We start from the raw sequence: 20,785 nt of genomic DNA, 5'->3' as shown, positions 1-20,785 counted from the left end.
AAATACATGTATATATAACTGCAGTAATCTTCCTTACAGGAACTATAATATAACTTGAAAGAGAGTTTGTATCTAGTTGTGTCAAACATCCTATTATCAGGGGAATTTTCTTCTGAGAAAGAGGAAAAAAACATTATTTTATGAGGGGAATGGGGCCCATATTTGGCCCCAAAAATGGCCAAACGAGTGCCCTGCCTTGAAGCAGTTGAACCTTAAGGCTGTATTTTAAAAACATGCCAGATCATTGTTAAAAAGCACATTGACAAATTTACTTGTTTGATAATTTTTCAAAGGAGCACTTAGTATTTCTCTGGATTTACTTTTAAAAAAAAATGTTTTGTTTCTAGTGAAATGTGCAAAGTAACAGGACAGCAGAATGACTGCAGACCATGAACTTAAGACGTAAAGATCTATGCAAGTGTTTGTTCTATGATGGAACATGGTGTAAAAGAGGGACCAAGGTAGTTAATTTGCAGTTGGACAGCCTGACAGGTATGATGTTAGAGCCTGTACACTAAATGCTGAAAATTCATCTTGACGAAACCTTACTCACATTAAAGATGATAAATGTGACTTTTCCTTGATTTTTCATCACTGTTAATATTTGACCTTAAGTGGTGAGTCACAAACTACTTTTAAGTTACTAATTTTAAAGTAAACATACCATTTGTATTAAGAAGAATTTTCCACAAATCTGGCAACACTGAAGGGTAAAGAAAGAAATATTTTATTTGTAAACATTTGGTTTTGAATTGAAGGGAGGTAACTCAATGTAAAAAATGATCACTAATTGTCATTGCTTAGTGGTAGTTTAATATCTTACTGAAATGTTCACTTATAAATACATTTAATGTTAGAGAAAACCCACAGTATGAAATATGTAAGCATCTTTATAATGGTTAGAGACTGACATTATGCAGAATTGTATTTCATACCACTTGATCCACTGTCCTTTTATTCACAGATTTGTTTTTCTCTATATATGTATTATATTAGTTTCAAAAGTCTGTAAGGCTATCCTTTTTTCTTCTGGTCTTGCTTGGACTTTCAAGAAACATAAATGTTTACAATAACAATGGGACAGTCAAAAGTCGTAGATTCTGGTAATTTTTCTTGCTTAATCTGAATTTTTTTTTATGCTTGGAGTGACATTCAAAAATAATGTCACATTAAACTAATCAAAGAAAGAGGTCAGAAGTTATAGCTGATTTTCACTAATTTGTACAAGTTCTAGAACTTTTCTAGATTAACATTGTGAAAAATTTGTCTTTTGTAGAGAAATGTGTGAATGTACAGTACAGCAGAATGGCTACAAATCATGAACTTCAGAAGTAAAGAGACACTAAGTCTTTAGTGTATGATGGAAACTCAAATACCCGGTATAGTGTATGTTTGAATATGGCAGTGATAAAGAATATTTAATAAGTAACAAGACATTTGAGCCACACCATGAGAAAACCAACATAGTATGTTTGTGACCAGCATGGATCAAGACCAGCCTGCACATCCACGCTGTCTAGTCAGGATCAATGCTGTTCACTTTCAAAGCCTATTGCAATTAGAGAAACCGTTAGCAAACAGCCATGGATCCTGACCAGACTGCGCGGATGCGAAAATACACTATGTTGGTTTTCTCCTGGTGTGGCTCATTTATATTTAGGGTCATTTTCCAGGAATCAAACTGCACTTAAAGTTATAAAAGAGCTAAACAATAATTATTATGTTTATTAGAAAATTTGAAATATATGTATATAAACTAATATTATATTTGAAGACGACTCCGTTAAAAAACAAACAAAAACAAAACAGCAGGAAGTGTGATCATTCACTGTACATCCATCTGTTGACCATCCCTGTAGTACATTTTTCTTGTAACAAAATTTCTTCTGAAACCAGTTGGTGGAATTTGATGGAACTTGGCCTGGATGTTCCTTAGATGGTCCTCAATCAAAGTTGTTTAAAAATTTCAGTTAAATGCAGAATTCTGTTGCCAGGGCAACCAAAAGGAAAAAATGCAAAACCGCAAGGCCCAGAGCTTAGATATGTACTTGTCCTCTGCCAATTTGTTCAAATTGTGCTGGGTCACTTGTTTTATATAGATTTATATAAAAAAAACTTAAAATCTTAAAAACTGCATGGCCCATAACCGAGGTATTTGGTGTATGGCATTGTATAGTGTTCCTCCAGTCAATTCCTGCAAATCATGCCCTTGGGGACCAACTTGGCCCTGCCCATGGGTTCACTTGTTTTACATAGACTAATATATATGAAAAACTTTGAAAGTCTTCTTGCCTACATCTGAAAGTTTCTAATATCTTTTTGCCTACAACCGATTGAGACTTGAGCTTGTAGCATTGTGTGGTGGTCCTCTAACAAATTTGTCCAGATCATGCCCCTGGTTTTAAAATGGGCCCACCTTGGAGTTCACATGTTTTTACATAGACTTTTAAAATCTACCTCATGCTAAGCTATTTGGCATGTAGCTTTGTGTAACAGCTCGTTAACAAGTTTGTTCATATCATGCCTCTGGGGTCAACATTAGCTCCACCTGGGGGATAAGAAAAACTTACAAAATCTATCAAGGCATTATTTAGCCATTTGGGTCAGGTGAGTGATATAGGTCAAACATGGCCCTTTTGTTTTATTTTAACGAGCTACAAATTTTAGCTGGACTATACGAAGTATATGGAGAGCTATCCTATTCACCTGGGCGTCGGCGTCTTTCCGCGTCCCCACCTTGGTTAAAAAAAATTTTCATTGTCTCTTTTTTCTCCTTATCTCTGTAATTACTTGATGGATTTGCTTTAAACTTAAGATAGTTATTCCACATCATCACCCACATCATCTGGCACAAGGGCCATAACTCACACATGAATATTTCTTGAATTATTCTCCCTTTTACTTAGAATTTCAGGTTAAAGTTTTGATGCACTTTCACTCTGTCTCAATTATTACTAAATGGATTTTATTTAGACTGAAAGTAATTGTTCCACATCATATGACACAAGGTCCATAACTCTGGTATCAATATTTAATAAATTTTCCCCCACTTACTTAGAATTTCAGGTTAAAGTTTTTTTATGCACTTTCACTCTATCTCAGTTATTACTAAATGGATTTGATTCAGACTTGTACTAGTTGTTCAACATCATCACGCACATCATACGTCACAAGAGCCATAACTCTGGCACCAATATTTCATGAATTATCTCCGCTCTTCACTTAGAATTTCAGGTTAAAGTTATGATGCACTTTCACTCTCCCTTAGTTATTACTAAATGGTTATTCCACCTTATCACCCACATCATATGTCACAAGGTGCATAACTCTGGTACCAATTTTTCATGAATTATGTCCCCGTTTATTAGAATTTAAGGGTTGTGGATCAATTCTGATGCATTTTCACTATATCTTAGTTATTACTAAATAAATTTGATTCAAACTTGAAGTAGTTGTTCCACATCATCACCCACATCATATGACACAAGGTGCATAACTCTTGCACCAATATTTTATGAATTATGCCCCCTTTTTGCTTAGAGTTATACTGATTTAATGTTTTGATGCACTTTATCTTTATCTCCCTTATTACTTAATATTTTTGACTCAGACTCGAGCTATTGTGAAATATCTTCATCTGCCATTGGAGTCATTAAACACTCCAGTGACAGCTCCAGCTTCCTCAGATGTGCCCAGTTTCACTATCCAGCATCGAAATAGTCCAGCACGCTGTCTCCTGTAACAGCTCTTGTTATGTTTCTCACCACACAGTGGTGTGGGAGACATATTGATTTACTCCAGTCTGTGTGTCTGCCTGTCTTGTCTGTCACAAATCTTGTCTACACTCTTTAAGTCGAACATTTCTCATCTGATCTTCACCAAACTTGAACAAAATGTGTTTGACCATAAGTCTTTGCCCAAGTTTGATAACTAGCCAAATCAGCCTAGGCACTTTGGAGTTGTAGCCCTTGAATTACCGAAAATCAGACCTTTTGCGTTTGTCCGCACTCTAAGTTGAACATTTCTCATCCGATCTTCACCAAGTTTGACCAGAAGTCCTCGTCCAAGTTTGAAAACTAGCCAGATCGGCCCAGGCACTTCAGAATTATGGCCCTTGAATCACCAAAAATCAGCCTTTTTACTCTTGTCCGTGCTGTAAGTCGTACATTTCTCATCTGATCATCACCAAACTTGAACAAAATGTGTTTGACCATATGTCCTCAGCCAAGTTCAATAAACAGCCAAATCGGCCTAGGCAGTTCAGAATTATGTCCCTTGAATTACCGAAAATAGGCCTTTTTACTCTTGTCGGCGCTCCAAGTCGAACATTTCTCATCCGATCTTCACCAAACTTGAACAAAATGTGTTTGAACAAAAGTCCTCAGCCAAGTTCGATAACTAGCCAAATTGGCTCAGGCACTTCGAAATTATGACCCTTGAATTACCCAGAATCAGCCTTTTTACTCTTCAGAGGTATATTTGTAGTTAGTAAACAGTATATAAAGACTGACTGTATATTTAGATGATTAGGCAGTTGTGGAAGACATGCACTTTTCTCAAAAGCAGCTCTAGTCTGCTGTATATCATTTAAGGTAGTGAGCCTGTGATGACACTCGGCAATTTCCGTTAAGTGTTCTTTGTATTCTAGTTTGGCAATTCAGCATTCTTCAGATGTAAATGTAGCTCAACATGCACATGACTTACCATAAAAACCAGAGAATGCTGATGTTACATACAGAGAATACATAATTTGCTGTATATCATTATGGGTCCACTACTTTAAACATTTGATTTAAGAAACAAATCTTAGTTTTAAGTTTCTGTTCCAGTATGAACTACATCAGCATGATTAAAATCATTAGAGGCTGAAGATCTCTACACTGTATTTATAGTTTGGTTCTTTCTCTTTATATAATTAGTCTGCTAAAGGTTTGATTTTTTTTATAGTGAGTACCGTTAATAACAGTAAAGCAGAATGACTACAGTACAGGCCATGAATTTCAGAAATGAAGAGATGCATTCTGTTCTACATGGTGTATGAGGGAAACAGTGGATGGCAGCTGTAGAAAACATATAAGTAAACAGATCATTTGTATATTAGAAGCATTTTCCCTTAATCTAGCTGCACTTAGGGTTGTAGAAAAGCTGAATATGTTTAAAAAATAATTCAAATTTATGCAACTTTAGTTGTCAAGAGAGGTAAAGAGAACCTTTAAAAGGCCCTTGTTCATACTATTTTTTACAGAAATGTCACTTATACATTTATTTTAGAAAGTTCCAATTTGAGTTTGAACTACATCACCATGATTAAAATCAGTGGAGGCTGAATGTCTCCACACAACTGTAAACAAATAAAAAAGCTATTATTCATACCGGTAGTTCTTCCAGGCAGTTCTTTAGTTCCCCTAAAGGTTTGTATAAGACAGCCTGTCCGTAAACCTGTCCCATTTTTGTTATGATCAACAAATTGCAATATAGAAATTTTAAATGATTATCATTCAGTTGTTTAGTATTAAACTTTATATTTGCATCTTGTAATATTTCTATGTGTTTTCTAAACATGTTGAAAAATGTCTTTTTTGTAGTGTGAAGTAACAGTAAAGAATAATGGTAGAGGGGATGCAGTGGTCCAGTGGTAACACTGTCTGACTACAAAACCAGGGTTCGTGAGTTCGAGCCCCACTTCTCCAACTAAAAATTACTAACATTGGGATAAAGTTCTGTATATGGGTGATTTACATCTGGCATGCTAAAGAACCAGGAAAGCTTCTGGAATAGGAGTGTCTTCTGTGTCTTGGGCTATCCTCCAACTAACATTACTAACAGTCTTCTGGAGGAGTCGCCCATATTGGTTACTTGGTGGCAAATATAAATAAGCTTATATACAAAAACAAAAATAATGGCTTAGCCATTTTTAGCTCACCTGTCACATAGTGACAAGGTGAGCTTTTGTGATCACCCTTCGTTCGTCGTCAGTCCATCCGTGCGTCCGCGTCTGTGCGTCCTTCCGTCAACAATTTCTTGTCTGCACGATAGTGGTTTCATTTATAATTTTATTTCAAACAAACTTGCACACAACTTGTATCACCATAAGATCTCGGTTCCTTTCTTGAACTTGCCAGATCCCATTATGGGTTCCAGAGTTATGGCCCCTGAAAGGGCCAAAATTAGCTATTTTGACCTTGTCTTCACAATAGCAGCTTTATTTATGACTTGATTTTTACCAAACTGGCACACAACTTGTATCACTATAAGATTTTGGTTCCTTTCTTAAACTGGCCAGATTCCTTTATGGGTTCTAGAGTTATGGCCCCTGAAAGGGCCAGAATTAGCTATTTTGACCTTGTCCGCACAATAGCAGCTTTATTTATGATTTTATTTTAACCAAACTTGCACACAACTTGTATCCCCATAAGATCTCGGTTCCTTTCTTGAACTGGCCAGATTCCATTATGGGTTCCAGAGTGATGGCCCCTGAAAGGGCCAAAATTAGCTATTTTGACCTTGTCTGCACAATAGCAGCTTCATTTTTGATACGAATTTGATCAAACTTGCACAAAACTTGTGTCACCATAAGATCTTGGTTCCTTTCTTGAACCGGCCAGATCCCGAAATGGGTTCCAGAGTTATGGCCCCTGAAATGCCCAAAATTAGCTATTTTGACCTTGTCTGCACAATAGCAGCTTCATTTATGATTTGATTTTAACCAAACTTGCACACAACTTGTATCACCACAAGATCTTGTTTCCTTTCTTGAACTGGCCAGATTCCTTTATGGGTTCCAGAGTGATGGCCCCTGAAAGGCCAGACTTAGCTATTTTGACCTTGTCTGCACAATAGCAGCTTCATTTATGATTTGAATTTAATCAAACTTGCACAAAACTTGTGTCACCATAAGATCTTGGTTCCTTTCTTGAACTGGCCAGATCCCATAATGGGTTCCAGAGATTTGGCCCCTGAAATGGCGAAAATTAGCTATTTTGACCTTGTCTGCACAATAGCAGCTTCATTTATGATTTGATTGTTACCAAACTTGCACACAACTTGTATCACCATGAGATCTCGATTCCTTTTTATACGCCCAAAGGGACGTATTATGTTATCGCCTCGGTGTCCGTCTGCCTGTCTGTCTGTTGGTTAGCAATTTCCCTTCCACTCTGTAACTCTTGAACCCCTTGAAGGATTTCAAAGAAACCTGACACAAATGTTCACCGCATCGAATTGACGTGCTGAGCGCATGTTTCGGATGGCTTACTTCAAGGTCAAGGTCACACTTAGGGGTCAAAGGTCATATGACTTTGTTTTGTGTGTATATTGCTCTGCTTTTGCATTGCATTACAGTGCTCTTGTTTTTATTTGGCAGATCCTTCTTTTGTTCACTCATAATTTTTTTTTAATTACTTCCCTTTTACGTTACTATAAATAGCTTATTTTTAGTAACTTTTTTATTATTGGCCGTAAGAAAAAAAAACAAGACCACTTTCCTGTGGTACAACATGGATGGTACCTCCAATTTTTAGGTGTATTTTGACATATCTGTACCTTGTAATAATTTTTTTTTCTTTTTGGTTAAATTTCTTCCCTTTGTTGTTCCTGTCCTTTGGACTTAGATATTTTTTCTGAGGACCTTCTTGTCCTTAAGTGCAATGGTAACAGGTGAGTGATATAGGGCCATTATGGCCCTCTCGTTGTTCTCTTACAATAGATATTATTATTTGTACTTCCCTTTTTAGCTCACCTGAGCACACAGTGCTTTTGTGATCGCCCTGTGTCCGTCGTACGTCGTCAACAATTTGACTGTTAACACTCTAGAGGTCACAATTTTGGCCCAATCTTAATGAAACTTGGTCAGAATGTTATCCTCAATAAAATCTTGGACGAGTTTGATATTGGGTCATCTGGGGTCAAAAACTAGGTCACCAGGTCAAATCAAAAGAAAAGCTTGTTAACACTCTAGAGGTCACAATTTTGGCCCAATCTTAATGAAACTTGGTCAGAATGTTACCCTTAATAAAATCTTGGACGAGTTTGATATTGGGTCATCTGGGGTCAAAAACTAGGTCACCAGGTCAAATCAAAGGAAAAGCTTGTTAACACTCTAGAGGTCACAATTTTGGCCCAATCTTAATGACACTTGGTCAGAATGTTACCCTCAATAAAATCTTGGACGAATTCGATATTGGGTCATCTGGGTCAAAAACTAGGTCACCAGGTCAAATCAAAGGAAAAGCTTGTTAACACTCTAGAGGTCACAATTTTGGCCCAATCTTCATGAAACTTGGTCAGAATGTTATCCTTAATAAAGTTTTGGACGAGTTCGATATTGGGTCATCTGGGGTCAAAAACTAGGTCATCAGATCAGATCAAAGGAAAAGCTTGTTAACACTCTAGAGGTCACAATTTTGGCCCAATCTTAATGAAACCTGGTTAGTATATTACTCTCAATAAAATCATGAACGAGTTTGATATTGGGTCATCTGGGGTCAAAAACTAGGTCACCAGGTCAAGTCAAAGGAAAAGCTTGTTAACACTCTAGAGGTCACAATTTTGGCCCAATCTTAATGAAACTTGGTCAGAATATTACTCTCAATAAAATGTTGGACGAATTCAATATTGGGTTATCTGGGGTCAAAAACTAGGTCACCAGGTCAAATCAAAGGAAAAGCTTTTTAACACTGTAGAGGTCACATTTATGATATATCTTCATGAATCTTGGTCAGAATGTTAATCTTGATTGTCTTAAGGCCCAGTTTGAATCTGGGTCATGTAGGTTAAAAAACTAGGTCACCAGGTCAAATCAAAGGAAAAGCTAGTCAACACTGTAGAGGCCACATTTATGACTGTATCTTCATGAAACTTTGTCAGGATGTTAATCTTGATGATCTTTAGGTCAAGTTTGAGTCTGGGTCTTGTGGGGTCAAAAGCTAGGGCACCGGGTCAAATAAAAGGAAAAGCTAGTTAACACTTTAAGGTCACCTTTATGACCATATCTTTATGAAACTTGGTCAGAATGTTAATCTTGATGATCTTTAGGTCAATAGGTCAGGTGAGCGATACAGGGCCTTCATGGCCCTCTTGTTTGTTACTATAAATAGCTTATTTTGAAACTTCTTTATTATTGGCCATAGGGAAAAACCGAGACCACCTTTCTGTGGGACAACATGGATGGTTTCTCCAATTTTTAGATGTGTTTTGACATAACTTTACCTGGTAAGAATTTTTTTGTGGACTTAGATTTTTTTTTGAAATTTCTACTTTTTGTTGTTCCTGTCCTTTGGGCTTCAACAGCCAGTTCTTGAAATTTTGCTCCCATCCTCTGATGTAACCCTTCGGGCGTATATTGCCCCGCTTGGCAGCGCTCTTGTTTTCATTAGGGTTGTTGTGTTTAACATCCTTTTATAGGTACAGAAAAGTTACATGCCTGTGGATTTGTGTTTGACGACTTGGCGGCCACGGTAGTTTGACAAAATGTAAGCCAGTGTTGTGATATGGGTCTAATTTCTGGGCAACCACTGTAGATGGGGTGTAAGACAAGGTGCAAGCGTGTGGATATGGGTGTAACTACCGAACCACAACTGAAGATAGGGTGTAAGACAAGGTGCAAGCGTGTGGATATGGGTGTAACTACTGAACCATAACTGAAGATAAGGTGTAAGTCAAGGTGAAAGTGTATGGATATGACTACTGAACAACCACTGTGGAAAGGCTGTAAGACCAGGTGCAAGTATGTGGATATTGGTCTAACTACTGAACAACCACTTTAGGTAGGGTGTAAGACAATGTATAAGTGTGTGGATATGGGTCTAACTACTGAACAACCACTTTAGGTAGGCTGTAAGACAAGGTGCAAGTGTGTAGATATGGATCTAACTACTGGACAACCAGTTTAGGTAGGCTGTTAGACAAGGTGAAAGTGTGTGGATACGGATCTAACTGCTGAATAACCAGTGTAGGTAGGGTGTAAGACAAGGTGCAAGTATGTGGATGTGGATCTAACTACTGAACAACCACTGTAGGTAGGGTGTAAGACAAGGTGAAAGTGTGTGGATATGGATCTAACTACTGAACAACCACTGTAGGTAGGTTGTTAGACAAGGTGCAAGTGTATGGATATGGATCTAACTACTGAAGAACCACTGTAAGTAGGCTGTTAGACAAGGTGCAAGTTTATGGACTTGTGTCTAGTACTGGACAACCTCTGAAGGTAGCCTTAAGACAAGGTTCAAGCAAGCCTGTGGATATAGGTTTAAATACTAGACAACCACTGTAAATAGGCTGGGACACAAGACACAAGCCTGTGGATGTAGGTCTACTTCTGGACAACCATTGTAGGTAGGCTGTAAGACAAGGTGCAAGTGTGTGGATATGGGTCTAACTACTGAACAACCACTGTAGGTTGGGTGTTAGATAAGGTGCAAGTGTGTGGATATGGATCTAACTACTGAACAACCACTTTAGGTAGGCTGTAAGACAAGGTACTTGCCAGTTGGAGATCAGTCTACTACTGGACAACCACTGTAGGTATGCTGTAAGGCAATGTTATTTGCCTGTGGATAAATGTCTAAATTCTAGACAACTGTAAGACAAGGTGCAAGCCTGTGGATATGGGTCTACTTCTAGTCAACCACAGCTTGTAGGCTGTAAGACAAGGTTTAGTATGATCAGTTCCAACAACTGGACAACCAGTGATGCTAGGCCTTCACTTACGGTAAATGCATGTAACTTTGTGTCTTTAACAGTGCGAAAAGCTGTAATTGTAGGTTGTCAAGCATATATTGTTTATGAATTACTCGAGTAGAAAATATTTGTGATATTGTAATACTTCATGGAACAGTTACCTAGTTAACTGAATTGGGCTATAAGCTTAACTGTCATTTTATTTTAAGGTTATAGGCTATTTTAGATAAATATTTATCTAGTTTGATCTTGAAGTTTTCGATTTAGCCCAGTCTCTCCTACTTTGTAAATTCATATAAGCAGTAATTCTTGTTAAATCACTAAAAACAGCCAACTTCGTGGTTTTTGAAGACATGCTGTTGTTGTTGTTGTACCTGCAATGCATTGTTGGTAGTTGCTTAGCAACTACTGCCTAGACATTGTTTACATTGTTGTATAGAGAAATGTCATTTAACTTTAAAGCAATTATACTCCCAAGAAACTCCCTGAAAGGAAATTTGATATTATTATCATTTATATTATTCATTTTTCTGTCTTTTCATAGTAATACTTATAGTGATATTTCATGTATATTTCCTAACAGTCTACAGTTCACAGCTTCCACAACTCCACAGTATTTTGTGTGAAGCTGGGTTCACATTTGTGTGGAGTTCACATATCCTCACATTTCTAAGTGTGCGCTTCCACATTTATTTTTGTGAAGTCTGGGAGGTATAAATCCAAAATGTACTCCACATTGCCTGTTTTTCAGTGGTCACAATATTAATTCTCTGGCCTTGAGTGACTGTTATACTTAATAATTCCAAATAAATATTTAAAGAAACTTAACCAATTTTATACAAAGATTGTCTCACTTGGTGTGTTGTATAGCTGCTGTATTTTAACTTTAAACTCTTAGCTGAATAGAACTGATATTTTTCATTGGATCTGCATTAATTGTACCAGTTGCTCTTTTGTGCATTAGAAGCTTACTGATAGTTATCAGTATTTACTAGAGGCTGGGTTTAATTTTATCACTTATGAATACATGTCCTGTTAGGTAAAAATACTATAATATCACACTATTATTGAGATTGACTGAAATGTTTACAGATTTATTGTGTGAATTTCTGAATGATGTTTGTTGCTGAACATGAACTGTTTCTGTGGAAATTCTTATTTTAATTTAACTGATAAAGGAGTTGATAATTACTGTAGTTGAGTACAAGAAAACCGGCCAGCCTTAGTTACCTCCTGTTTGTTAAACATAATCATAGAAGTATGTATGTTCCAAAAAGGCTTACTCCAGCCAAAATATAACACTTTCAAAAGCTGCTGCTATTAGCCAATGGCTTTCTACAGAATTGACTTAATCAACTGACTTAATCAAAAAAATATATTTCAATCCAATTGAAGTTTCCCTAAAAACTACATCGGCCATAGCTTAACAATATTAATTACATGTGTCCATATATACAGCTAAGAAACATAGTTTCTTTACCGGTATTTAATTATGTTCCAGACTTCGTTCCATTGCAAGAAGCAGCACTGAAACAGTATTTAATGAAGAAGTTGAAAGGTTGAAAGAGTTTCAAGCCTATAAGACATGCAGATTATTTAGGAACTGGTTAGATAGATACTGGTTACCAGAACATAAGGTATTTTTTCCTTTTTAATGCTATACAAGTTTTTATTGCCTGTATCTGTGTAAGAGAGGGGGGCGGGGGGGAGAGTGGAGAGGAGGGGAAGCAGGAAGAGTGGGATTGGGGAGAGTAGAAGAGACCTGGATATTGCTTTATTTGGTATCTTTAATAGTTACTGGTTTTCAAAGTTATTGAAATGATTGCATGCAGCAATGTACCACTGTTATATATTTAAAAATTATTCAAATTGATTGCTCAATACATGTTTATTCATCAAAAACCTTTGTGTACATGGGCAAGACACAAGATGGTACATCTGCCTCGGTCTACATACACATTTTATGAAAGTGATTAAATTGCTTCTTATTGTGGATATCAAAGTATATCATAATAATTATGTGATATAACATTTATTTCAAGAGATGGGTGTTCTGCTTCCGGCAAACACTTTTGAATGTGTCCATCAACACTACCAATGGAGTTGAAAGGCAGCATTGCTTGCTGAAACAGCACTATCTGAAGGAACAGGGTTGTGGTGGAACATCAACTTCACTCATTACAATTCTGATGAAGAAGTTTCTTCCTGACATGAAGAATAGGTTTGTGCTATTAAATGATGCTCATTTATGTGACCACTAGATTGTTTTATGTGAAATAAAAAATAGCAGATAAACTTTTGCTTGTAAGGCACCTAACCTTTATCAGTCTCACACTAGCTGCATTTCTTTTCTATGAACGTAGTTGTTATTTGATCATCTGCGTTGGCATCGGTAAATATTTTTAGCTTGACTATATTTGGAGAAGTAAGAGCTATTGGTGAGTAAGAGCTATTGCTCTCACTTGGGCATTGGTGTCACACACAGTTTAACACTCAAGTTGATATCTCAGGAACTTGAATGTATTGGATTGAAACTTTAAACAAGGCTTCCAGGTCTCGAACCCTACTGAAATAACCAAGTCAGAAAAGTCTTGATTGAATTTGATACCAGTTACGGCTTATTCAATATTGGGAAATTTGATTTAAAGTTTTGCGTACAATATGTAATTTGAGTCAGAGCAACAACCAGCTTTGTGTGTTATCGCAGTAAATAGCTACATATAGACTAAAGAAAATAGTGTAACATTTATAGAATGCCTCCAAAGGTAGAAGAAATTGATGGTAATAAAATGCAGAAGCAGAATTCAACTCCATTGCAGTTCTTGGTCTCCAAACCATCAGGTAATGATTACACAGCTACCTATGACTGTGATATTATAGTATGCTATTATATGAACTTTTCCAAGTTTCACTGGCCTTGTATACAAAGTATGAGGAGGCTATTTTGGAGTCACATGTGTCAGTTTGTCAGTCCATTCTCATGTCTCCTCCGCATCTTCTCAACCACTAGGTAGAATAACATTAAACTGGTATCAAAAGTTAATACAGTGTAACTTCCGAAAACTGAACGACCTCCAGACCGGCCTAAAAGTTCGATTTTTGGAAGTTTCCGGAATTTAGAAGTTTGAAAGTTTGTAGGCAAAGTCGATGTGGTGCACAACAGTTATGTTTTCTTACACGTAGGATGAAGGAGATTATCCTTTTTTTAATTTTATAAAGAAATTAATTAATTGATTAATTAATTAATTACAAACATTAAGGATAATAAATACATAAATAACAAATATAAAAGGAAACAACACATCATTGATAACTAAGCATTTACGCAAGCATTTTCTACTTTCATTTTACCATCTTTGGAGTCCCGAGTTCATCAACATTAAATTTTAATTAATGTTGATAATGCATAGTTTAATCGATGTAACTAAATCAATTAAAACACCCTTCTTTCGTTCAAACATTAAGAAAGTTTTTAACACGTAAGATGTTTAAAAATATATAGAAATAAGAACAAAAAAAAACGGGACCTTGAGTTTCGTGCGGTTTTCAAAGGTTTCAAGTTTTCAGAAGGTCCGGTTTTCGGAAGTTACACTGTATCAAGACGACATGCAAAGTGTACAAACAAGGACTGTTCAAAGTCACCCTTGGAGGTCAAATAGCTTAAATCTGTGTCTGCTCCATGTCTTTTAAACCGCTCTAAGGATTTTCATAAATTTAGCATCAAAAGTTCACCTCATCAAGAGGACACAGTAAGGCTCAAATTAAGCTTGATGCACTATTACTTACAGCAAGTGACATCTTACAGCTCTGCTTTTCAAGCATCATTTGCACTGAAAAATTAATTATTTGTAATTATAAATAATTTGCAGACAGATCTATGTTAATGTTGGAAAAGCACATGTGTTCTTAGTTTTGATTCTTTTTTTCTTCAGTTATTAATGAGATATGAAGATCGTCAGATTCCATAGACTGTCAAATTGGCAAGATAGGGCCCTACATACTGACAGTCAGTCAATCAGATATTTAGAGAACACATTATCTGATGAGGTAAAAGTTTGAATTTTCTTTATTCTAACACTTACATGCAATGATTGACTGTCCCACAAAAGACAAGACATGACTCTAGCCTGTAGGCATTCTTAGCTCTTCTATTCAAAGAATAGTAGAGCTATTGGACTCGCCCATGTGTTGGTGTCCGCTTATGCGATGGCGTCGGCATCCCTGTTTGGTTAAGTTTTTGTATGTAAGCTGGTATCTCAGTAACCACTTGTGGGAATGGATTGATACTTCACACACTTATTCACTATGATAAACTGACTTACATTGCACAGGTTCCATAACTCTGTTTTGCTTTTTTACAAAATTTTGCCCTCTTTTGGACATAGAAATTTTTGGTTAAGGTTTTGTATGTAAGATGGTATCTCGGTACTCGATAATGGGAATGGATTGAAACTTCACACACTTGTTTCAATGTCATGATTTGACTTGGACTAAGCAGGTCCCAAAACTCTACTTTTTTAGCTCGACTATTCATAGAATAGTGAGCTATTGGACTCGCCCATGCGTCGGCGTCGGTGTCCGCGTCCCGATTTTGGTTAAGGTTTTGTATGTAAGCTGGTATCTCAGTAACCACTTGTGGGAATGGATTGAAACTTCACACACTTATTCACTGTGACAAACTGACTTACATTGCACAGGTTCCATAACTCTATTTTGCTTTTTTACAAAATTATGCCCCTTTTTCGACTTAGAAATTTTTGGTTAAGGTTTTGTATGTAAGCTGGTAACTCAGTAACCACTTGTGGGAATGGATTGAAACTTCACACACTTATTCACTGTGATGAACTGATCTACATTGCACAGGTTCCATAACTCTATTTTGCTTTTTTACAAAATTATGCCCCTTTTTCGACTTAGAAATTTTTGGTTAAGGTTTTGTATGTAAGCTGGTATCTCAGTACTTACTAATGGAAATGGATTGAAACTTCACATACTTGTTCACTGTCATGATCTGACATGCACTAAGCAGGTCCCATAACTCTACTCTCTTTTTTTTCTTCAAAATTATGCCCCTTTTTCGACTTAGCAGTTTTTGGTTAAATTTTTGTATGTAATCTGATATCTCAGTATCCACTAATTGGAATGGATTGAATCTTCACACACTTGTTCACTGTCATGATTTAACATGCACTGTGAAGGTCCCATAACTCTACTTGGCATTTTTACAAAATTATGCCCCTTTGACTTAGCAGTTTTTTGTTAAGTTTTTGTATGTAAGCTGGTATCTCAGTATCCACAAATTGGAAAGGATTGAAACTTCACACACTTGTTCACTGTCATGATATGACATGCAGTACAGAGGTTCAATACCTCTACTTTGCATTTTACAAAATTATGTCCCTTTTTCAACTTTTGTATTCATTCAATTGACAAGGCTGTTGAATAGTCGAGCGTTGCTGTCCTCCGACAGCTCTTGTTTAGCCTGCCCGCTTAGCTCATTGGGGAGAGCACAGTTCTACGGATCTTGTGGTCGTGAGTTTGAGCCCTGGGCGAGGCGTTCTCCGGACGATTTGATAAAAGACATTTTGTCTGAAATCATTCTTCCACCACCTCTGATTTATGTTGGGAAGTTGGCAGTTACTTGCGGAGAAGAGGTTTGTACTGGTGCAGAATCCAGGAATGCTGGTTAGGTTTACTGCCCGCCGTTACATAACAGAAATACTATTGAAACATGGCTTAAAACCCAAAACAGACAAACAAACTCTTTTGTTTTTCAAAATTATGCCCCTTTTTCCACTTTTCATTTTGAGCTCGCCAGAGCACAAAGTGCTCAAGGTGAGCTATTGTGACCAGTCATTGTCCGGCATCAGTCGGCGTCCGTCGTGCGACTTCCGTCAACATTTGCCTTGTGAACACTCTAGAGGCCACATTTGTGACCCAATCTTTATGAAACTTGGTCAGAATGTTTGTCTTGATGATCTTTAGGTCAAGTTCGAAACTGGGTCGTGTGGGGTCAAAAACTAGGTCAGTAGGCCAGATCAAAGGAAAAGCTTTTGAACACTCTAGATGCCACAGTTGTGACCCAATATTTATCAAACTTGGTCAGAATGATCGTCTTGATGATTTCTAGGTCAAGTTCGAATCTGGGTCATGTGGGGTCAAGAACTAGGTCACCTGGACAAATCAAAGGAAAAGCTTGTGAACACTTTAGAGGCCACAATTTTGACTCAGTCTTTATGAAACTTGGTCAGAATGTTTATCTTGATGACAAAATTGATGAAAGGTAAGCACTAAAGATGGGTAGAAAATTATGATAAGGGAACAAGGTGGAGGGGTGGTTTATTGGGACACAAAGACTTAACTCAAGCAGTTGCACAAGTAGTAGTTTTTCTTCTTTTTTATAGCTCACCTGTCACGATAGAGACCACAGTTTGCAACCAATTTTAATCAAACTTGCACACAACTTGTATTGGCATAATATCTCAGTTCCTTTCGAAAACTGGCCAGATCCCTTCATGGGTTCCAGAGTTATGGCCCCTTAAAGGTCCAAAATTTGCTATTTTGGCATTTGCAGCCATATACATACTTCATTTATGGTTTAATTTGATACAAACTTGTCAAATATCTTCAACAACAATAAATCTTGGATTCCATGATGAATCTTTCAGATCCAATCATAGGTTCTGGAGTTACAGCCTCTGATTGATGCCTAAAAGAGCCAAAATTTGGTAATTTTTACCTTGTGAACATGATAGAAGTGACATTTTATATTTGAATTTAACCACACTTACACACAACTTGAGTCACAATAAGATCTGGGTTCTTTTCAAAATCTGGATAGATTCCATCATGGGTTCTAGAGTTACTGCCTCTGAAAGGGGCAGAATGTTCTATTTTGGCCTTTTCAGCCATACAGAGGTTTCATTTATGCTTTGATTTGATACAAACTTGCACAGATTGATTATCTTGAGGATCTCTAGGCCGGGATCGAAACTAGGTCATGTCGGTTAAAAAACTAGGTCATCAGGTCAAATAATAGGAAAAGGAAAAACTTTAAACAACCTAGAGGCCCCATTTGTGACACTATCTTCATGAAACTTGGTCAGAATGTTTATCTTGATGGTTCCTAGGCCAGGTTTGAAACTGGGTCATATGGGGTCAGAAACTAGGTCACCCAGTCAAATCAAAGGAAAAGCATGTTAACACATTTGATGTGCATGAAACTTTGTCAGAATGTTTGTCTGCATGAAATATCATATGAATTTTTATCTGGGTCATGTGGGGTCAAAAACTAGGTCACCAGATCAGATCAAAGAATAAACTACATCCTAGGGGACACATTTTTAGCTCACCTGAGCACAAAGTGCTCAAAGGTGAGCTTTTGTGATCGCCCTGTGTCTGTCGTCCGTCGTCGTCGTCAACAATTTGACTGTTAACACTCTAGAGGTCACATTTTTGGCCCATTCTTAATGAAACTTGGTCAGAATGTTACCCTCAATAAAATCTTGGATGAGTTCGATATTGGGTCATCTAGGATCAAAAACTAGGTCACCAGGTCAAATCAGAGAAAAAGCTTGTTAAGGTAGTTATGCACGTTTGATAAACCGGAAGTGATGACGAAACGTCATTTATCCGGAAAACGTAGAATTAAACCTAGATTTGGCGTACGGAAATGAAAATAATTTTATGATTTAATCGAAACCTGTGAGTAGATTTATTACAATGGCACTGTTGCTATATTTCTTTATTTTTTTTTATATTTTTTTTAGCATAGAAACTTATTTTGAAAGACAGATACAAAGATTGTACGATACGCTTTATTGTGATAAATAACATTCTGCTACATCCATTTTCCAGTGGATTACCTTTTGTAAGATGCTATTATCCAATTTATTTAATAAAGATATAAACAACATAATTCATTAAAATATTATACAGAAAAGTGTATTCAGAGCAGTTCTACATGCCACGCCTTACGAACACACCTCCGCTTTATATAAAGCATACTCTTATGCAGCCGCGCATAACAAGTTTTTATGGAGTGAGTTCCCAGCCAGCAACATCGCCCCCTGTGATCGCCCCACCTTCAAGGCTATGGCTGAGGAATTTGTACAAAAAGAGGAAGAGCACCGACTGTACGTGCTGTATGAAACGTCGTCGCTTAGACCATGGCAAGCCTACGTGCTGGAGAGGACTCGCAGCCAGACGGACAGACAGATTACCTGGATCTACGATGTCACCGGCAATTCGGGTAAAACGTTTCTAGCCCTGTACATGGTCGCAACATGTAACGCTTACCTGATAGATGGACACAACAAGGGGGACATAGCACGAGCTTACAATAAACAACCACTGGTAGTGTTCTCGTATGCCAGACAGACAGACGATTCAGGAATTAACTATGGATTAATGGAAAACTTTAAAGATGGATACTTGTGGTCACCTAAATATGACAGTAAAATGATGTTCTTTAACTCTTGCAAGGTATTAGTTATGTGCAACTGCAAACCGGACTTGGAGAAATTATCTCCAGATAGATGGGACTGCTTTTCGCAAACTCTGCAGGGGTTAAGACCCGGATTACTTGATTAGATACTGGATTGTTATATACCAAGGACTTGTAACAATAAGACGCAGAAACTGTATAAATTTATTTGATATATGTTTATTAATAAAAAAGTTATGTACATATATGTTGTATTTTTATATGTGAAACAGAATGATTTCAATAAAACCACCCCCCACCCACCCATTTTCCCATGTTAAATTACACAAACAGAACAAATGTCTTTTATAGGTTCCTAACCCTAACCCTAACCTGGATGGTAATGCTGCGGTCGGCAGACCACACCGCCGACCTGCCTGACACAGTATGGGGCACGCTAACCCCTAGTCAGTCAACCGGATGCTGAATAGTAGCAGGCACAAGGCCGGTAATGTACAGCATCTATATATATATAAAAGTCTATTTATGCATAGGTGGCTGAATAGGCTTAGTCAGACGCCACTTAGAACTGAGTTCAAGGTCGTACTCTATGGTAATGCTCACTTCCCTATACAAGTCTGTATTTTCACTGCCGTACATCTGAGTGTTAAGTCCTGGATCATAGCACCACAGCAGCCGAGGAGTGTACTTGTAATACCTCCACCTGTCATTCTTGGCATCATAAACAAAAAATGGTAAACAACGACGTCATACTCAGTTCAACACTGGGTCATGTGGGGATAGGTGAGCGATTCAGGACCATCATGGTCCTCTTGTTTATTATTGGCCGTAGGGAAAAACCAATACCACTTTTCTGTGGTACAACATGGATGGTACCTCCAATTTTTAGGTGCATTTTGACATATCTGTACCTTGTAAGAATTGTTTTTTCTTTTTGGTTAAATTTCTTCCCTTTGTTGTTCCTGTCCTTTGGACTTAAATATTTTTACTGAGGACCTTCTTGTCCTCAAGTGCAATGATAACAGGTGAGCGATATAGGGCCATCATGGCCCTCTTGTATGATGTGTGATATGGTACAAATAAAATTATATCTAAATTTCAGCTTAAACAGTGGATCTGAATTTATTTCATTAGACTTAAACATTTTCTGACGTCACACAACAATCTTGTATTTGACAACATTTTTGCATCGAGATAAGTTCTTCCTGCATTAAGGGGCCTCCGTGGCCGAGTGGTTACAGTCGTTGACTTCAAACCATTTGCCCCTCATCGATGTTGGTTCGAAACCTCATTTGGGGTGTAGAATTCTTCACGTGAGGAAGCCATCCAGCTGGCTTACGGAAGGTCGGTGGTTCTACCCAGGTGCCCGCTCGTGATGAAATTGTGCACGGAGGGGCACCTGGGGTCTTCCTCCACCATTAAAGCTGGAAAGTCGCCATATGACCTAAAATTGTGTCGGTGCGACGTTAAACCTAACAAAATAAATAAATAAATAAATCTTCCTGCATTAATCCAGGTATAATTCGGGATTAAAATTTATATTTATCAATGACTTGATAGGTAGGACCATCTGCAAGAGCAGATTAATAGAAATTGAACAAGAAGTTTCAGAAAATCTTAAATAATATGCTTCAAAATGATTAAATCATGAGTTAAGTATTA

At 37.3% G+C, this 20,785-nt stretch overlaps 1 protein-coding gene across 1 annotated transcript; it reads left to right on the top strand.

Annotated features, from left to right (window-relative positions):
- The first annotated feature begins 13,422 nt into the window (after positions 1-13,422).
- Positions 13,423-19,351, top strand: LOC128549735 (uncharacterized). The gene is made up of 3 exons (XM_053527174.1): positions 13,423-13,518; positions 14,610-14,724; positions 18,616-19,351. Exons 2-3 carry the CDS (start codon positions 14,623-14,625, stop codon positions 19,267-19,269), a joined length of 756 nt encoding a protein of 251 aa, XP_053383149.1. The 5' UTR covers positions 13,423-13,518; positions 14,610-14,622; the 3' UTR covers positions 19,270-19,351.
- Positions 19,352-20,785: the final 1,434 nt, after the last annotated feature.

Source organism: Mercenaria mercenaria, chromosome 16, assembly GCF_021730395.1.
Source record: "Mercenaria mercenaria strain notata chromosome 16, MADL_Memer_1, whole genome shotgun sequence".
Taxonomy (NCBI): domain Eukaryota; kingdom Metazoa; phylum Mollusca; class Bivalvia; order Venerida; family Veneridae; genus Mercenaria; species Mercenaria mercenaria.
Note: the sequence above shows the minus strand (reverse complement) of the source record. Positions and strands in the feature narration are given on the sequence as shown.